This window comes from Doryrhamphus excisus, linkage group LG19, assembly GCF_037039965.1.
Source record: "Doryrhamphus excisus strain RoL-2023G ecotype Guam linkage group LG19, RoL_Dexc_Guam_v1.1, whole genome shotgun sequence".
Lineage (NCBI taxonomy): Eukaryota > Metazoa > Chordata > Actinopteri > Syngnathiformes > Syngnathidae > Doryrhamphus > Doryrhamphus excisus.
The window spans coordinates 17,142,418-17,160,217 of NC_136375.1; the positions used below are offsets into that span (position 1 = coordinate 17,142,418).

Below are 17,800 nucleotides of genomic sequence, written 5' to 3' on the forward strand. Positions count from 1 at the left end.
GAGCTAAGTGTGTATACAAGTGTCAACCTATGAAGATGGTTACAAATGCTACTATGCTAATGTTAGCATAATCTAGCAAAATCTAGCTTGATAGTGTTTATACGTTATCCATTAAACGCTAACATTAGCATGCTACCAATGCTAACATGCCAACATGAGCATGCTAGCACCTAGCACGATAGTACTAAGTGTTCAAATAAGTGTCTACCCATGAAAATGCTACTATGCTAATGTTGCTAGCAATGATAGCGCAATGTATCGGGAGAGCTAAATGTCCTAAACAAGTGCTGTGACCATTTTTTGTGGAGTTATGTGCACATATGTCGAAAAATCTCGCAATATTACCGAATCCTTGAAAAATAATGACGGAATCCCGACGGTGATACGGATCATCCATCATCATGCGACAGACTCATCTTTGAGTGAGTGGTCGGTCGGTCGGCCGGTCGGTCGGTCGGTCGGTCGGCCGGTCTTTCTGAGCATCTCCAGACAACAATAGCAGCGATTGTCCAAGATGTCTATTTGTATTTGTATTTGTATATCTAATTGCGATGGAGGCTTTTGTCCCGCTGAAGGTTTACCCAGAAAAGGCCCAGACCCAACAAAAGCTGCCCCACATACGCGGGGTGGACTGAATGGGACGACCTGACAGCACCAACCGAGCTGCAGATGCCGGCTACGCGTGAGAAGTGGGTTTCCCCTCAAGCGCAGACGTGCCCCCACAGTGGTGACTGTGGCATCCCGGGGGTGTCCCCACACCCACAATGGCTTTTTGATATTGGTGATGACACAGAAAAACAGAAATGACACGCCTCCAAGGGGTGTATGATTAGATGAGCGCTCCTCACACATAACGAAGCTCCGCTGACCCGTTAAACGGGGGCAGAGGGGAGGGGGGAGGGGGCGTGCGGCTCTGAAGTAAGCAAGTATGTTAAGACCTCCCAGCGGGGGCACGGTGAGTTTACAACTAAAAGGGCGAGGAGGAGACCACGGCTGAGAAACTCGTCCCAGGTTACCAACAGGAGCCGCTCGGTGACGCCTCATTGGTGCAGAGATGCCGGCGGAGGAAGAACGGGAAAAACTGTCCCACGTCATCAGACAGTGGAACAACAACAGACTGGACTTGTTTGAGATAAGCCAACCGGACAAGGTGAGCAACCTGGAGCTAGCTGTTCAACTAACTTTGGGTGTCCAAATTGTGGCCGGGGGGCCATTTGCGACCCGCGGCTGATTTTAGACCTGAGACCATCTGACAAACATAACTAGATCTAGCTAATAAAAATATCACCAAAAACTTTACAAGAATGAAGTCAAAATATTCAGAGAAAAAGTTGTAATAGAACGAGAAAAGTTTGAAATTTATGAGAACAACGTAAAATTCTGAAAAAAAAATCTTGATTGGAGTAAAAGTTATTATTTTATGGCAATATAGTCAGAATTACAAGAAGAAAGTAAAAACAGTAAAAATGTAACAGAAAACGAGGGACAAAAACAAAAAAAGTAAAAAAATATTAAGAGAAAGAGTCGTATTCTAACGGAAAATGTTAGAAATTTGACAAGAATAATCTCATAAAAACGTCAGAATATTACAAAAAACCAAAAACTAAAGAAAGTTAGCATTTTTGGAAAATTTGGTGGAGAAAAAGTTATAATTTTGGGGGAATTAAGTTATAATTACAAGAAGAAAGTAAAAATAATAATAAATATATATAAAACAACAGCAAGCAAAACAGAAAAAAGTAACAGTAAAGGAAAAAAAAGTCATATTCTAAGGAGAAAAAGTTATTATTTTATGGGAATAAAGTACATATATTATGGGAATAGAGAAAGTTCAAATTGTAAAAAAAAAAAAGAAAATGTAATAAACAGCAACAACAGTAAAATATTATTGGAATAAAAGTACAAGAACAAAGTTGAAATAATTGGAATTTTAGAAAAACAAACCAGCTGTATTTTTATGAGAATAAAGTCAAAATATTAAGCGAGTCGGGTAAACTGGTAATATTAAGTGGAAAAAAGTCATTTTTCATAACATGGAGTTGAAATATTACAGGAAAAATATTACTGGATTATCCAGACTATAAGATGCCCTGGAATGTAAGTCGCACCAGCCAAAAATGCACAAAGAAGAAGAAGAAAAAAACGCAAAAAAAAGTCGCCTTTTGGGGGAAAAAGTGTGAAAAAATAACAAGTCGCTGTGGTGTATAAGTGGCAGGACCAGCCAAACCAAGAAAAAAAGTCTGATTCATAGTCTGAAAAAATCAGAAAAAAAGTTGGAATATTACGAGAAAAACAAAACAAAACAAAAGTTATTTCTGGAAAATTATTTCTGGGAAAAAGTTCCAGGAATAAGTCCAAATATCGCCAGAATAAATTGACCAAGATGATTTAAGAAGAAAGTTGAAACATTTGTAAAAAAAAAAAAAAAAAAAAAAATATCAAAGTGTCAAATTCGCCTATTTCATTTTTCACTATGTGGCCCTCGCTGGTAAAAAGCTTTGGACCCCCCAGGTGTAAAATCTTGCATATTTAAGCACACTGAGCACCGTTTTGCGTGTGTTTGTTAGAACCTGGTGTTTCACGGAGTGATGCGCTTCTACCTTGAAGATCCCTCCGGAGGGAACGTGGCCACCAAGTGCCTTCGTTTTTGCAGCAACGCCTCCACCCGTGAGGTTGTCCAAGCTCTCTGGGAGAAGTTCCGGCCTGATCTGAAAATGCTGAGTGACGGCTACTGTCTCTACGAGATACACGCCGATACAGGTGAGGCGCCCCCGTTCCCATTTGAACCACTAGCTAGTAATGCCGCACGTAAAATGTATGCCATATAATACGCAATGTAGCGAGTGACACCGCCTGTGAGCGCGCACTAATGATCAAACGCCTGGGTCAGCATTGACTGTCGGGACAAAGGCGCCAAAGTACCTCCATTGGTAGTTTTTTTTCTGCCCCGGTTTGAGCACATTTTCTTGTTAGCATACAATGGTGCCATTAATATTAGCATACGCCCCGGTTAGCATGTTTTTCGGTTAACATAGGAAATTCTGCCTCGGTTTGAGCACATTTTCTTGTTAGCATACAATCGTGCACACAACATTTTTGTCTTATTGTATTTGTATGCTGTCTTATGGGAAAAACTGATTGGGCCGGCGTACATTTTGGTTAAAATTGGAGCTGTTGGAGAGTTGACTGTGGTGGTGACTTCTTCCTGTGCATCACAAGAACGTAAACTGGGCCTGGATGAAAGACCTTTGGAGGTTCAGCTGAACTGGAACTCTGACAACAGAGAAGGACGTTTCGTGCTCAAGCAAAGCAAGGAGAAGACAGAGGTATGGATAGTATCTTCAACACTGAGCGACAATCAGTCAATCTTAAATTATGCGTGTCCAAAGGTTTTCCCAGCGAGGGTCACATAGTGACTATATATTAGTCTACGTATATATTTTTGACTTTATTCTTTATTCTCGTATCTTGTATTATTCATTTTTGTTGTCTGTGTTTTTTTTTTGTTAAATTGTATTTTTAGTTGTTTTTTATCAATTCAACAAATAGCTCTCGGGCCGCACTTTGGCCACCATTATCCCAAGTGTTGTAACGATGTGTACATTTCTATTTTTGCTGCTCAACAGGAGAGCAACCATGATAAAGAGAAGGGGGGCATGATCCAGACCTTCAAGAGGACTCTGTCAAGAAAAGAGAAGCAGAAAAAGAAAGTGCCTGACGGGCCTGCGGAGGACGGGTAAAAACATTGGAGTTCTATTTAGTTCAAGGGAGATGGTTTACTGTTCTCATTATTATAATCAACATCAAGGTCCAATGGAAATCCAGCAAACGGTGGACCAGAAGTACCAGAAGAATCTGCAGTAAATAAATGGAAGGGAGATGCTCGTAAGTCATACACTCCTCATGCGGACATCTTCACCTTGATGATTCACGATCAGAGATGAATAAAGTATCTATCATACAGCTGCCAGAAAGAACACAGAATGTCCTGAGCCAGGCTTCGCCAACCAGCTGGGATTACCAATTGGAATTATGATCACTGACCACCGTGAGTAGAACGCTAGCACCGTTTTAGCTCATACTGGAACACAGGGGTGCCCAAAGTACAACTGTAACACCGTTTCGCTCATACTGGAAGACGGGGGTGCCCAAAGTACAACTGTAACACCTTTTAGCCCATACTGCAAGACAAGGGTGCCCAAAGTACAACTGTAACACTTTTTAGCTCATACTGGAAGACAGGGGTGCCCAAAGTACAACTCTAGCACCTTTTTCTCTCATACTGGAAGACAGGGGTGCCCAAAGTACAACTTTGGCACCGTTTGAACTCATACTTTAAGACAGGAGTGCCCAAAGTACAACACCAGCACCATTTCAGCTCATACTGGAAGACGAGGGTGCCCAAAGAAGAACTCTCAAACCTATTTAGCTCATACTGGAAGACAAGGGTGCCCAAAGAAGAACTCTCAAACCTATTTAGCTCATACTGGAAGACAGGGGTGCCCAAAGAAGAACTCTCAAACCTATTTAGCTCATACTGGAAGACAGGGGTGCCCAAAGTACAACTGTAACACCTTTTAGCCCATACTGCAAGACAAGGGTGCCCAAAGTACAACTGTAACACTTTTTAGCTCATACTGGAAGACAGGGGTGCCCAAAGTACAACTCTAGCACCTTTTTCTCTCATACTGGAAGACAGGGGTGCCCAAAGTACAACTTTGGCACCGTTTGAACTCATACTTTAAGACAGGAGTGCCCAAAGTACAACGCCAGCACCATTTCAGCTCATACTGGAAGACAAGGGTGCCCAAAGAAGAACTCTCAAACCTATTTAGCTCATACTGGAAGACAGGGGTGCCCAAAGAAGAACTCTCAAACCTATTTAGCTCATACTGGAAGACAGGGGTGCCCAAAGAAGAACTCTCAAACCTAGTTAGCTCATACTGGAAGACAGGGGTGCCCAAAGTACAACTGTAGTGCCTTTTTTAAGATTCTCTTACTGGTTTTTAAATGTCGTAACGGCCTTGCACCTTCTTATTTATCTGATCTGCTTTTACCACATCAACCCCCGCCGACCCTGCGGTCCTCCGGCACCGGCCTTTTAACAATACCAAAACCCAGAACCAAAACCCAACTCGAGTACCTTTTAGCTCACACTGGAAGACAGGGGTGCCCAAATGAGTACTCTGGCATCTTTTCACGTGGTAACCCCAATCGTCGTCCTCTTGTCCTCACACGATCAGTGGAGGAAGCCTTCCTGTCTGCGGTCATCAACTACGCCAACAGCTCCACAGTTCGTTTCAAGCTCTCGCCGGCGTACGCCCTGTACGCCGCAGGTCGCTCCGCACTGCAAGGCCCCGCTTCCTCATCGCACAATGTGACCTTCATCGCCGACAAAATGGCTGCCATGACCGGCAAGATTATCCAGGCAAGTCAACGATGAGCGTCACACCGTTACGTCCAGTCATGTGACATTCCAAAGATTCTTTCAGAGGCAGCGAGGCATCGCCGGCGCTCTCGCCTTCTGGTTGGCCAACACGTCTGAGCTGCTGAACTTCTTCAAAAATGACGCAGACCTCAGCGGGCTCACGCAGCAGAGTCAGCTGGACCTGTCCCACCTGGTGCACCAGGCTTACAGGTTGGTGCACCCATGCCTGAATTTTTCCATTTGGGTGTCGTGCGTGCCTTATCCCGCCCCCCTTGCCCCCTTAGCCAGCTGATTGGGTGTCTCCAAAGTGAGCTTGAGAAGCACCTGCCAACGTTCTTCATGGATCCTGAGCACCACGGTCTTCTGCCTGCCGGGATAGGTGATGCAATCCATGGCTCACGTCGAGAAGAACTGCCTGATGTTTGCGTTCCGTGCCGCCCCCGACAGAGATGGTCTTGAACACCTTGCTGAGCACCATGTCGCTGCTACGCCGCTACCAGGTCAACCCCGCCCTCGCCATTCAGCTCTTCTCCCAGCTCTTCCACTTCATCAGCTCCTGGCTCTTCAACCGCCTCATGAACCCCGACGCCGATGTTGCCGCCGCCCCTGGCGTGTGCTCACACTACTGGGGGGCGGCCCTCCGCCAGAGGCTGACGGGCATCGAAGCCTGGGCGGAGAGGCAGGGCCTGGAGATGGCTGCCGACTGCCACTTGGGCCACATTATCCAGGTGGGTTGTTGTCCCAACAGGGGCAGCGCCGCATCTTGAAAACGTTCTTTTCGTCTAGGCGACCACGCTACTGACCATGAAGAAGTACACGACGCAAGACGCCGTAGCGATCCACAACACGTGCTTCAAGCTGAATTCCCTGCAGATGAAAGCCTTGCTAGCAGGATACTTCTACGCCACCGATGAGCCCGCCATCCCCGCTGTAAGGTTTGATTCCGTCACCCCCACAGTATATCCTTTTATTCGAAAACAGCACAAATGGCCCTGCTATTGGCTGGCCACCCATCCGGCGTGTACCTGCCTCTCACCTGGGATAGGCTCCAGCAAACACGCCACCCCGGCCCATGTGGCCCTCACTGGACACCAGGTTTGATGTGTGCTATTCATCACGTACCACGCTTACTCCATAGATGAGGGGTACCAGATGGAGGGGTAGGATTTAATAAGCTTTGCTTCTTCCTACTCCTTTTGGACATGTGGAACTGGGAACTGATTATGGGATGCACTCAGTTGGAATCTGATGCATGTTCAAATGAAATGAAACCATTAGCATTAGCATTAGCATTAGCATTACCTTTGTCACCATCTCGCCACAGGATTTGATCGATGCCGTGGTGATGGCCGCAAAGGCGTCTGCAGACCGAGAGATTGAGCGAGAAGGACGAGACATCGAGCTAGAGGAGAGCCTTCATCTCCGCCTGCCCTTCCTGCTGCCGGAGGGAGGATACTCCTGCTCCAACGTGAGAGGAACCCCTCCCGGCTTTCGGGAATTTCTGGAACCCATTTGCCACCGAGGTAAGGAACTGGGAATAGAATATCACAAAAAAAAGTGAGGTTCTCCTTCTTCCTTTTGTAGGTCTGTGCTGCTTCACCTCTCAGCACAACCCGCAAGGTGACTGGACTATCTTCTTTACGGAAACCACGACATCCGCTGGACTTCCATACACGGTAAACCATTAAGAGCCAATTGACAAGCAGTCCTGCCAAGACTGAACATTTTGTCCTGAAAAGGAAAGCCAGCAAGAGCCAGAGAGTGTAACGGTCACCCTGAGGAAGCCCCTAAACAGCAGCATGGGGGTCAGCATCGTGGCCGCCAAGGTAAACCGGGATGGAACTAGCCATTATCTTCTTAGTGGACTCATCTGAAGCTGGTTGTTTGGATTCGCCGGTTAGGCCCGAGACCAGGGAGGGTGTCCAAAGTCTGGGCCATTTGCAGTTTGTGGCACACGTAGTAGCATAATCTAACGACAGAACCAAAAGCCAACGGCAACAACAGTTATGTTATGGGAAAAAGGTCATAATATTACAAAAAATTAAAAATTAAACACATTTAAAATAAATAAATAAATAAATAAATAGAAAAAAGAGCTATAACTTTACAGGAATAAAATCCAAATATTTCCAGAAATAAGTCACATTCTACCAGGATAAAAAGTCCCAATTTCACAAGACTAAATCATGAGGAATAATAATGTCAATTTAGTAGCAGAATTTGAATATTTGAAAAAATATTTAAAAATGTACTCAAATATTTCAAATGTACTCTATTTCTGCCTCAGGGGGCGGGCCAGGACCACCTTGGGATTTACATTAAATCCGTAGTCAAGGGAGGACCGGCGGCCATGGTGAGTTGCGATCGGACACGCCTCACGTACCGAGGTCGGCCGCTCCTCAAATCTTCCATCTTGGGTACAGAGCGGTCAGCTGACGGCGGGGGATCAGCTGCTCAGCGTGGACGGCCGCAGCCTGCTGGGCCTCAGCCAAGAGAGGTAGCAGCGCCACGTGACAAAAGGAGAGCTTTTTCACACTAAACCCTAAAAGGTTTGATTTCTGTCGTATCAGGGCAGCGGCCATCATGACACAAACTGGCCCTGCTGTCTCTTTAAAAGTTGCCAAGTTTGCCGCACGCCACCACGGTCTTGGGGCTCTGCTGTGTGGTCGGACCGCTGCCAGGATTACAGGTAAAAAGAAATCTCATCTGCTGATCTCCATTTATCTTCTGAGGTCGGAAGTGCCGAGTCAGCAGCTGCCGAACGAAGCAGGGAAGCCCAGAATTCGTTGGAAAAGAAAAGCTCTTTTATTTTTAATTGCTCTTTTTCACAATTTTTGTTGGAGGGGTTTTTTTTGTAAATAATTTTAGTAATTTTTTTTATTTATTATGACTTATATTATCATATTATGATTTATATTATGACTTTATTCCCATAAAATTATAACTTTTTCCCCCCAAACATTTTGCCAAGATTTGTAAATATTTGTTGTAATTTTGTTTATATATTATGACTTAAATTATTATATAATGATTTATATTATGTCTTTGTTCCCATAAAATTATAACTTTTTTCCCCAAACATTTTCCCAAGATTTGTAAATATGTTTTGTAATTTTTTTTATATATTATGACTTAAATTATTATATTATTATTTATATTATGACTTTATTCGCATGAAATTATATTTTTTTCCCTAAACATTTTCCTAAGATTTGTAAATAATTTTTGTAATTTTTTGTGTAACGTTAAGACTTTATTCCCATTAAATTATAACTTTTTGCATAACCTAATTTTCCAAAAATTCTCATAATATTATGATGTAAAATAAAGCTTTTTTAAAATTACAACTTTATGCTACTTTTCCTCTTAAAATTACTAATAACCAATAACTTTTTTTCTATAAATGTTTTGACTTTATTGTTGGACAATTACTGCTGCTTTTCTATTTTTAATATTGTTGGGGGGGTGTTTGTTTTCTTGTTGTCAACTTTCTCCTTCTAAATTTCCTTCTGCTAATTCTGAATTTATTCCCATAATATTTTTATAATATAATATTTTTTTATTTATTTTTAATTAACTTTAATTTTTAATTTATTTTTAACTTTTCCCCCATTTTTGTTGGGTTTTTTTTGCATTTTCCCAAGATTTGTAAATCATTTTTCTCCTAAATATTGTAACTTTTTCCACAACCTAATTTTACAAAAAATATATAACTTAATTTTGCTGTTTGTTTCTCATAATATTACAACTTCAAAATTTCTGATTTAAAACGGTGTACTACGAAAATGATTAGTCCTTATTACAAGTTTATTCTGGTAAAATTGTGCATTTTTTCTCATAAAAAATAACGTTTCCTGTTAATATTTTGACTTTATTCTTGTAATATTGCAATTTTTGCAGATTTTTTTTTTTACCATTTCAGCTTTTTTCTTATATATTCATATTATTATTTTATTTTGACTTTATTCCCATAATAATACAACTTTTTCGTATATAATAAAGCTAATTAAAATTAATGTAAACATTGTGTTTCTCTGTCCAACTTTTTTCTCTTTATATTTTGACTTCCCACTTCCCACTTCTGGGATGAATGGGTGATAAATGGCCGCCCTGGGGGACGCCAACCCTCACTGGAAACGAGTCATTGCCGGCAATGCCAACCAAACTCCGACACCGCTCATACAGGAAGCGAACAGTCTGAATTAGGCGGTCCACCTTGTCTCTTTCCACAGGGGAGGGTAGCAGCCACGTCACGGCCAACCGCGATGCCGAGGATCCAGGTCAACCGGAGCATCCGTGGAGTCGTCGGGGACGTGGTAGCAAAATGGAGCAGATCATGCAGAAGAACCGTCAGTTTTATTGCTCCAATCCCAACATGACCAGTAAGTGGCATCCATTTTGATCCCTTTGGCGCTCTCGCGCTCGCACGGTATTGGTCTTCCGTTGTTCTTCCCGCAGATTACGCCTCGGAGGATGGAGATGATGGAGATGTGCGAGGGAATAAGTCTGCTGCTAATCTTTGCACCCATGTATGAATTTTCAACATAAATCCACTAAAGGTGTCACAAGGTCTCACAAACGCTTGCACAAGATTGGGTCCACGAGAACCAGAAGTTGATCTGAGGTCAGGTTGTGGGGGTGCCAGCAGCCTGGCCTCTTGGTCAGATCTTCCCTGAAAACAATCTAGACCAGATGCCGAACCACCCCATTTGGTTCTGTATGACTGATAAGAAGTCTCACTCTGTTCTCTGTTGTTCTACGAGGCATCTAAATGCTAATCGCCTTCATTTATACGTTTATTATCTCAAAGAGCGAGAGATCCCGTCATCCTGTTTTAATGTGGCGAGATCTTGTGGCACCCTTAATATCCACCTTTACTAAAAATGGTTGACTAAAGGAAGGGTCTGACCCGACGACGCTGGCGTTTCCTGTCCGTGTTTAGATGCTCCACAGGGAATATTTCACCCTCCCAGCCCCCAAATCTCAGGACCAGAGCAGCCGACCCCAGCAAATGTTCCAAGTGTGCTTGAGGCCTTTAGGAGGACACAGCTCCGTTATCAAAAGGACCTTCATGGTAAAGCGTGACGCCACCCTGTTAGCATAGCACCCTGTTAGCGTAGCACCCTGTTAGCGGGGTGTCCAAACCCTGTCCCCAGCGAGCCACATAGTGACAGTGAAAGGATGCAACTTTGCCACTTTTGTAAAGATACGCTAAGTAGGAGCATGTTAGCATCTGAAAAAGCTTTTATTTTTTATTTATTTTTAATTAACTTTAATTTTTTATTTATTTTTAACTTTTCCCCCATTTTTGTTGGGTTTTTTTTGCATTTTCCCAAGATTTGTAAATCATTTTTCTCCAAAATATTGTAACTTTTTCCACAACCTAATATTACAAAAAAATATATAACTTTATTTTGCTGTTTGTTTCTCATAATATTACAACTTTAAAAATTCAGATTTAAAACAGTGTATGCTACTAAAATGATTATTCCTTATTACAAGTTTATTCTGGTAAAATTGTGCATTTTTTCCTCATTAACAAATAAATAAATAAAACATTTCCTGTTAATATTTTGACTTTATTCTTGTAATATCACAATTTTTGCTCCATTTATGCTGATTTTTTAACCATTTCAACGTTTTTCGTATATATTCACATTATTATTTTATTTTGACTTTATTCCCATAATATAACTTTTTCCAAAAAAATTAAAATTATATATTATATTATATTATATAAAAATGTAATGTAAATATTTCAACTTTTTCTCTTTATATTTTGACTTTATTCTGATGCTCTTGCCACTTTTGCTTTCTTTTTTAATGCAGTGTTGGCTAATAAGAAAAACTATTGCAAGCTGCAAATGGCCCCTGGGCCTCCTTTTGGACACCCCTGCACGAACCAAAGCAGTAAACGGAGACAATGCTTTGTTCATTCAACGGAAAAGCAAACTAACAAACATCTCTGCTCTTCCCTCCTAGCGTCCAGCTCTCTCACAGGAGAACTTGTGTACGGACACAGGAGGCCCCCTGCTGGACACAAGTCAGAACCGGAGTGCAAAGCTAAGCACGGATTACCACCATCACCTGCCAATCCGCCCCGGCTTCTCCTCCCAAGACATCTTCTCTGACAAATCCAGTGCGCACCAGGGCACCTGCGCCGGAGTGTGGAGAACTCCATTTTCCCAACAAGCCACACCAACGCCTTCCACCCAGCCTATACGCATAGACATCCCTGTCACCAGGGCCCCCGGTGTCGGGGCCAATCCTCCGCTCACCACATTCCAGCAGAGCGCGAGTCAAACCCTCCGAGTGAACGGACACATCCAGAACTCCACGCGTCCCACGGCTGCTGCTAAGAATCTCCCTCTGTTAGCAAAACCCCAAGTGAGCATCACCCCCACCAAGCACGTTTCCTTCCAAGAACCTCCCACCCAACAGCAACCGACCGGGCCAACACACCTCCAGGAGCATATACAGGCCAGGGAGAAGCTGAAGGAGAGACCGGGGTCACAAGACCTGGAGCCCCTGGAGCAGGAGGCTAAAGAGGAGGAGACCCGACGACATCGCAACCTGAGCCTGGAATGGCGGTTTCAGAAGAGGCTGAGGGAGATTCAGCAACGACGAGACGATGAGGATGATGAAGAGGACATGGATATGATGGTGATGATACAGCAGCTGGACACAAGAGCTCAGGTAGGCATCAGAACTGGGAGTGGACACGTTCCTCGTGTCCATTGGTGCGTTCCTTCTTACTTATTCTGCAATAGGCTGTGGAAATCTCCACAAAAATACAGCCATAAAGTTGCAATATATTTTTTTAAAAAACAAACAAAACAAAAATTTGGTTGGGGAAAAGACCAAAGTCCAAATATGATGGAGTAAAGTCACAATATTGCAAGAAAAAGAAAATATAAATGTAAAACTATGAAGACCAAAACAAACCTCCTCCTTCCTGATCTCTTTGTAACAGCGCACAGACTCCATGACCCCCTCTAGCATTCAATTATCCTTAGCCGCAATGGTAGCCGATATCGGCTGCCATGTCCCCACTCTGAGCTTTTTAATTGTGTGCCTTTTCACGTCGGTAGTGATGATGGTAACGGTAACGGTAATGGTAATGGTTTGATTTCATTTGAACATGCATCAGATTCCAATTGAGTGCATCCCATAATCAGTTCCCAGTTCCACATGTCCAAAAGGAGTAGGAAGAAGCAAAGCTTATTAAATCCTACCCATCCATCTGGTACTTTTACAATCACTAACTCTTACATTTGTTCACTTGCTGTTTTTTGTATTATATATTATATATATATTTATTATATATATATATATATATTACTTTCTATTATAGTTTGTTATGTTTATTATTTTTGTCACGTACTGAAGTACGAGGTGATATGACCATAAACTTTATTTTTTAAATTTTAATTTTCTTTATTTTATTTGAATTTTATTTTAAATTTATTTTTTGTCACATACCGAAGTACCAGGTGAACTATTTTATAATTTTTTGTTTTTATTTTATATTTTTATTTTATTTTTAATGTATTTTTTTTTTGTCATGTACCGAAGTCCGTGATATGACCATAAACATGAATGTTACTTTTTAAAATTATTTTATTTTATTTTAATTTTTAATTTATTTTTTGTCGCGTTCCGAAGTACTGGGTGATATGAGCATCCAATGCCATAATGGGTACCATAGTAAGTGTCAATATAGTGATATATATAGCACATCATGACTGGTTCAAGACTCTTCATCCTTGGATTTAGCAAACATCAACTGCTTGTATTGTTTCTTGAATTGGCTCATCGTTGTGCATTGTTTGATTTCCTTACTCAATCCATTCCATAGTTTGATTCCACATACTGAAATGCTATGGTTAGCATAACGTAGTCCTAGCATAGACGTTTCAAATTCAAATTCAGATCATATTTCTCCTCTCTTGTAGAGAATATTGGATGACATTTTTACGTAATTGGTTATTTTTAGCCTTATGCATTATTTTATTGCTGCTAATGATGGCTTTCCTTTTCTTTGGCGCACTGCCGCTTGGGAGATAATATGAAGTGCAAGAAGTGATTTGCCTTCCTCAGCGTGGATGTATAATACGTTATTTCTTCCTCTAGAACGACAGAACCATGCCGGGAAATGCGGAGAGCAATTTTAAAGCGCAGACAAAAAGCGTTCCCGCCCCAAAGCGTGAGAAAAAAGGTGATTGATGACGAATCTGTGTGGCAAGGAGTCACTCATACAGATTTTTTTATTGTCGTATTCTCATTCCTTGGCAGATCACACACCAAGTGGATGCCTTCAAGGTCCCCCGGAGTTTAGAAAGTGAGTGTGAACTTCCCTGAGAAGAAGAACCCTGACATGAATAAATAGAAGCTTTAGTTATTGCTGGTGTCCCGGTAGTGGAAAGTCAAGCATTGTGTGTGGATCCACAGGTGCCAGGACGAGAAAACACGGAGGGTGTCGGCTCCAGAGAAGCTGACGTTCAAGGAGCGCCAGCGTCTGTTTTCTCCGCCATCTAGTGCATGAACCGTGCTGGACGCTTGGACAACTTGTGTTGAATCAAATGTACAATTTCACAGTCTAAAATGATGCCATTATGCTGAGTAGCAGCCAACACTTGATTTTAGTATCATTAGTAGCAGGGGTGTCCAAAGCAAAATAGAAAAAATAGCCATTTTGCCAAGAATAAAGACAAAAATTATGAAGAAAAAAGTTGGAAAACTGGAAAGTACCAGAAAGTTAGCCAGGTTACCAGAAACTTTGCCGAGGAAGCTTACCACTTCCACACGGAATGCGAGGGGAACCTTTTTTTACCCACCCACTCGTCGGCCATGCCCTGACTTCATGACGTGTTAAGGTAATGTAATGTAAGGATTGAACTGCAGTCTCCTAGCTGTGAGGTCATGTCTCAATGTTCTGTCATTACTGCCACCTAGTGACTAGAATATTAAATAACACTTGTGTTTCTTTATGTTTTGAATAATAAAAGATCATAGGTCAGACTGCAAAACTGCGAGGGACAAAAATGTTGCAAATTTGCATCCTTTCATTTTTCAGGAAGACCTTTGGACACCCCTGCCTTATACAGAAGGTTCACCTTCTTTTTGATGTAGTCTCGTACACCTTATGATTAAAAATGTGTTTTCAACATCATCACCTATTTGACGCGTTGATAAAATTGCACCACCGCCTTCTCCTGCTCGTGGGTTTCTATGGAGCCCTTGCGGAGTCTGCGGATCTCGTCGATGGCCTCGATGCCGGAAATCTTCCTGGTCTTGACCAGGTAGCAGGCCAGCATGGTCCCAGTTCTGCCATGGCCGTGCATGCAGTGGACGGCCACACCCTGGCCGGGAATAACGTACGTTAGTGATGGATTATGTGACAGCACAAACGCCAGCGGGAATCTTGACGGGAAGATGCTGGGAATGGCTCACTTTGGAGCGCCATCGGACACACACGCCCCCCAATCTATTCAATGGTGTATTGGTGAAACAAGGCGCTGTTGGTTCAGTCCCAACATATTGCCGTAACAACAAAATATCAGGTTTAGGGGTGTAATATCCAGCCTAAAGCGCTGACAAGGAAATAAAACCATAATAATGACATTTGTTATAATAAAAGAATAAAAACTATTTACTATGATCAACAAATACATATATTTTGTATTGTGAAATAAGTATTGAATAATGATTTAAATAAGTAAAAAAAAAAGTCCCAGAAATGAGGCTTACTTCTCCCTTGGCGTTGGCGTCCTCCACGATGGCGAGGAACCTGTCGATCTGACTGGGCGAAGGCGGAGTGAAGTCTGCCATCTTGATGTGGTGCAGCCGCAATGATGGACACGTGTCGTAATTGTTTGGCTTGCGCTCACACAGGCACACCAGATGCTTGATTCCCTCATCCAGCAGAAACTGGTACTCTGCCGTCATCCGGGGCAGAGCCAGTCCGGCCACCCGGCCCGGGTCCACCCAGGAGAAGTTGTTTGGAGCAGTGGGTGCCATTCTGGGGAGATAGGTTTTAGGTCTCAGGAAGTCCCACAATCATGCTTTAAAATTGATTTCACACTTAGCCTGCCAGAGAATAAGACGCTCATCTAACTGGCCCGTGTCAAAATCTTTCTTTCTTTTTATTTTAATTTATTTTATTTATTTAATTTCAGGCATGCATACCATGTTACATTAATGTTTCTCACATATATACACTTACAATATCTATTTATATACTTACATATATGTACACACACATATACACATGCAGCATACATACACATATTCATACATATACATACACACACACACATATATATATGCAGCATACATACACATATTCATACATATACATACACACACACATATATATATGCAGCATACATACACATATTCATACATATACATACACACACACATATATATATATGCAGCATACACACACATACACATATATATATACACACATACACATATATACACACACATACACATATATTATATAGATATATATATACATATATATATATATACACGCACACACACACATACATACACAACACTTCATTACTACACATGTCTGAAAAGGAGCAGGAAGAAGCAAAGCTAATTAAATACTACCCCTTCTCCACGCCAGAGCAGTTACCAATTCAAAGTGATTTTTTTCCCCACATATAATCACAGAATCTTTCATAAGACAAAACAACAACAAAAAATCTCAAAATATAAAGCCAATGCATGATATCCTGAAAGTTCATGGGGAAAAAAAAGTTAGCCAGGCTACCAGGAGGTTAACCATGCTTCTGGAAAATTAGCCTAACGATAAGTAGTGAGAGGAAATGTTCTTTTGGACGTTGGGACAATATTTATTTTTGTATTTTTTGTGATAACCAGAAGAAGGACTTAATTGAACTTCTATATTAACCATTTGTGTTATTACATTTATATTTATGATTATTGTGGGAAGCAATAATTAGGGGTTGCTGTGTAGGGGACAGGCTTAAGTGTCCGCACCAATGGAGGGCGTGGTCACGTGGTCATTGGTGAGTGTGTGCGGAAGTATAAAATGAGTCAGGAAGAGGTAGGAAAGGCTAGGAAGCCGGATTTTTGTATCGAATATTAATATTCTGCCATCATTGCTTTACATCCTCTGGTCTCAAGTAATAAATCGCAAGTTTTTTGGACTTTGTGTCTTTGTTGTGAGCGTCACAAAGACGTGTTTGTTTGTTTTCGGCATTTTCAGCACAGTCCCGTTACATGTGTTTTATTATAAGTTTATTGTAAGTTATCGCCTGAGGGAAAGACACCGATTTGAAAGCGGCCAACAGCTACACGACTGTTAGCAACCAGTTATCGCCCGAAGGAGATAGCTAATCAAAAGACACTGATTCAAAAGTGGCTAACCGGCTGTCAGCATGTCAGCTAGCGAGATGGCGGTCGCTGTCACATTTAGAAAGGCTACCTTGTGTCACACGAAGGAGACTATGAACTCACACCGTCGGTGGGTCGAGGGTAGTCGGCTGGCTGTTCGTCGCGTCACGTCTCCGATGTGGAAGAGATGAGTTTGGGTGCTCCACTCGCACCTGTTACATAACCACGCAGAGCATGGTGGGAAGTATTGCTGAAATGCGCACCCGACCGTCCAATCCGGGGAATGGGCACAGACGTAACTTTAAAGCATGGAGGTGTTTTATGCACACTTGTGGACGGGCCCAGCGGTGGCAAACATGGAGGGCCGAGACATATCAGATTTTTATTTCCAGTCGGTCACTAAAGAAGGCGATTTTAATGATTAACCCTCCTTTGGTTTGAGGGAAGTAGCTCATCAATGAAATCACCTGATTGGAAAGAAAACCTGCGGTGCTTCGGTCCTCCGCCGACACGTGGGCTAAACCCTTCTAGAATGAAACGCAACATACAAATCAGAGACATAATCATATAGTAGTCTTTATCATAATCATCTTATATCAATACATCAATACAATTATATATTATTGATATATCATATAATTCGCATTACACGGTGGTGTGTCAGGATGGCCGAGCGGTCTAAGGCGCTGCGTTCAGGTCGCAGTCTCCCCTGGAGGCGTGGGTTCGAATCCCACTTCTGACAGCAATATGTTTTTCACCATGCAAAAATACTGCGGTAAACCCCAACTACAATTTAAACTCAGGCTACACATGTTAGTAGTTCATTTATCTGCTGCTCTAAATGACTTTTATAAAAAACACAATCTTTACCAAATATACAGCTTGGTATCCATCTACGGTCCACGACTGACCATAAAAAGCACATACGACAGCAGCAAAAATGGAACAATCAGCGGTATATTTTGTTAGCGGTAACACAAATAATGGCTAGTAATG

General features: G+C 42.1%; 2 protein-coding genes and 1 non-coding gene across 5 annotated transcripts; 2 read left to right on the forward strand and 1 right to left on the reverse strand.

The window, feature by feature from the left end:
• The first annotated feature begins 943 nt into the window (after positions 1-943).
• afdnb (afadin, adherens junction formation factor b) lies at positions 944-15,028 on the forward strand. Its single transcript, XM_078798944.1, has 24 exons — positions 944-1,150; positions 2,568-2,760; positions 3,220-3,326; positions 3,627-3,736; positions 3,809-3,885; positions 3,965-4,048; positions 5,244-5,428; positions 5,493-5,638; positions 5,713-5,807; positions 5,876-6,156; positions 6,215-6,358; positions 6,753-6,951; positions 7,013-7,104; positions 7,168-7,254; positions 7,716-7,781; positions 7,852-7,925; positions 7,999-8,117; positions 9,661-9,810; positions 9,887-9,957; positions 10,371-10,502; positions 11,411-12,124; positions 13,562-13,646; positions 13,724-13,769; positions 13,880-15,028. The coding sequence occupies exons 1-24, from the start codon at positions 1,055-1,057 to the stop codon at positions 13,971-13,973; spliced, it is 3,447 nt and encodes a 1,148-aa protein (XP_078655070.1). The 5' UTR covers positions 944-1,054; the 3' UTR covers positions 13,974-15,028.
• On the reverse strand, positions 13,678-17,091 carry dusp23b (dual specificity phosphatase 23b). 3 transcript variants are annotated; one of them, XM_078798945.1, is made up of 4 exons: positions 16,896-17,068; positions 15,179-15,449; positions 14,605-14,790; positions 13,678-13,800 (listed from the first exon to the last, which is right to left on the reverse strand). In XM_078798945.1, the coding sequence occupies exons 2-3, from the start codon at positions 15,446-15,448 to the stop codon at positions 14,605-14,607; spliced, it is 456 nt and encodes a 151-aa protein (XP_078655071.1). In that variant the 5' UTR covers position 15,449; positions 16,896-17,068; the 3' UTR covers positions 13,678-13,800. The 3 variants fall into 3 exon arrangements, with proteins under 3 accessions (XP_078655071.1, XP_057913347.2, XP_057913348.2); XM_058057364.2 differs by having other exon boundaries at positions 13,678-13,785; positions 16,896-17,066; XM_058057365.2 differs by having other exon boundaries at positions 13,678-14,790; positions 16,928-17,091.
• A 372-nt stretch (positions 17,092-17,463) lies between these two features.
• On the forward strand, positions 17,464-17,546 carry trnal-cag (transfer RNA leucine (anticodon CAG)). Its single transcript has one exon. It is a non-coding gene; the product is annotated as a tRNA-Leu (tRNA).
• Positions 17,547-17,800: the final 254 nt, after the last annotated feature.

What these genes read in the sequence shown, in the direction of transcription:
- afdnb (XM_078798944.1), top strand. Translation starts at nt 1,055, where the DNA reads ATGCCGGCGGAGGAAGAACGGGAAAAACTGTCCCACGTCATCAGACAG. An exon ending in ACTTGGGCCACATTATCCAG is followed by an intron (nt 6,157 to 6,214) that starts GTGGGTTGTTGT and finishes CTTTTCGTCTAG; the next exon opens with GCGACCACGCTACTGACCAT. An exon ending in GGTCCCCCGGAGTTTAGAAA is followed by an intron (nt 13,770 to 13,879) that starts GTGAGTGTGAAC and finishes GTGGATCCACAG; the next exon opens with GTGCCAGGACGAGAAAACAC.
- dusp23b (XM_058057365.2), bottom strand. Translation starts at nt 15,448, where the DNA reads ATGGCACCCACTGCTCCAAACAACTTCTCCTGGGTGGACCCGGGCCGG. An exon ending in ACGCCAACGCCAAGGGAGAA is followed by an intron (nt 14,791 to 15,178) that starts GTAAGCCTCATT and finishes ATTCCCGGCCAG; the next exon opens with GGTGTGGCCGTCCACTGCAT.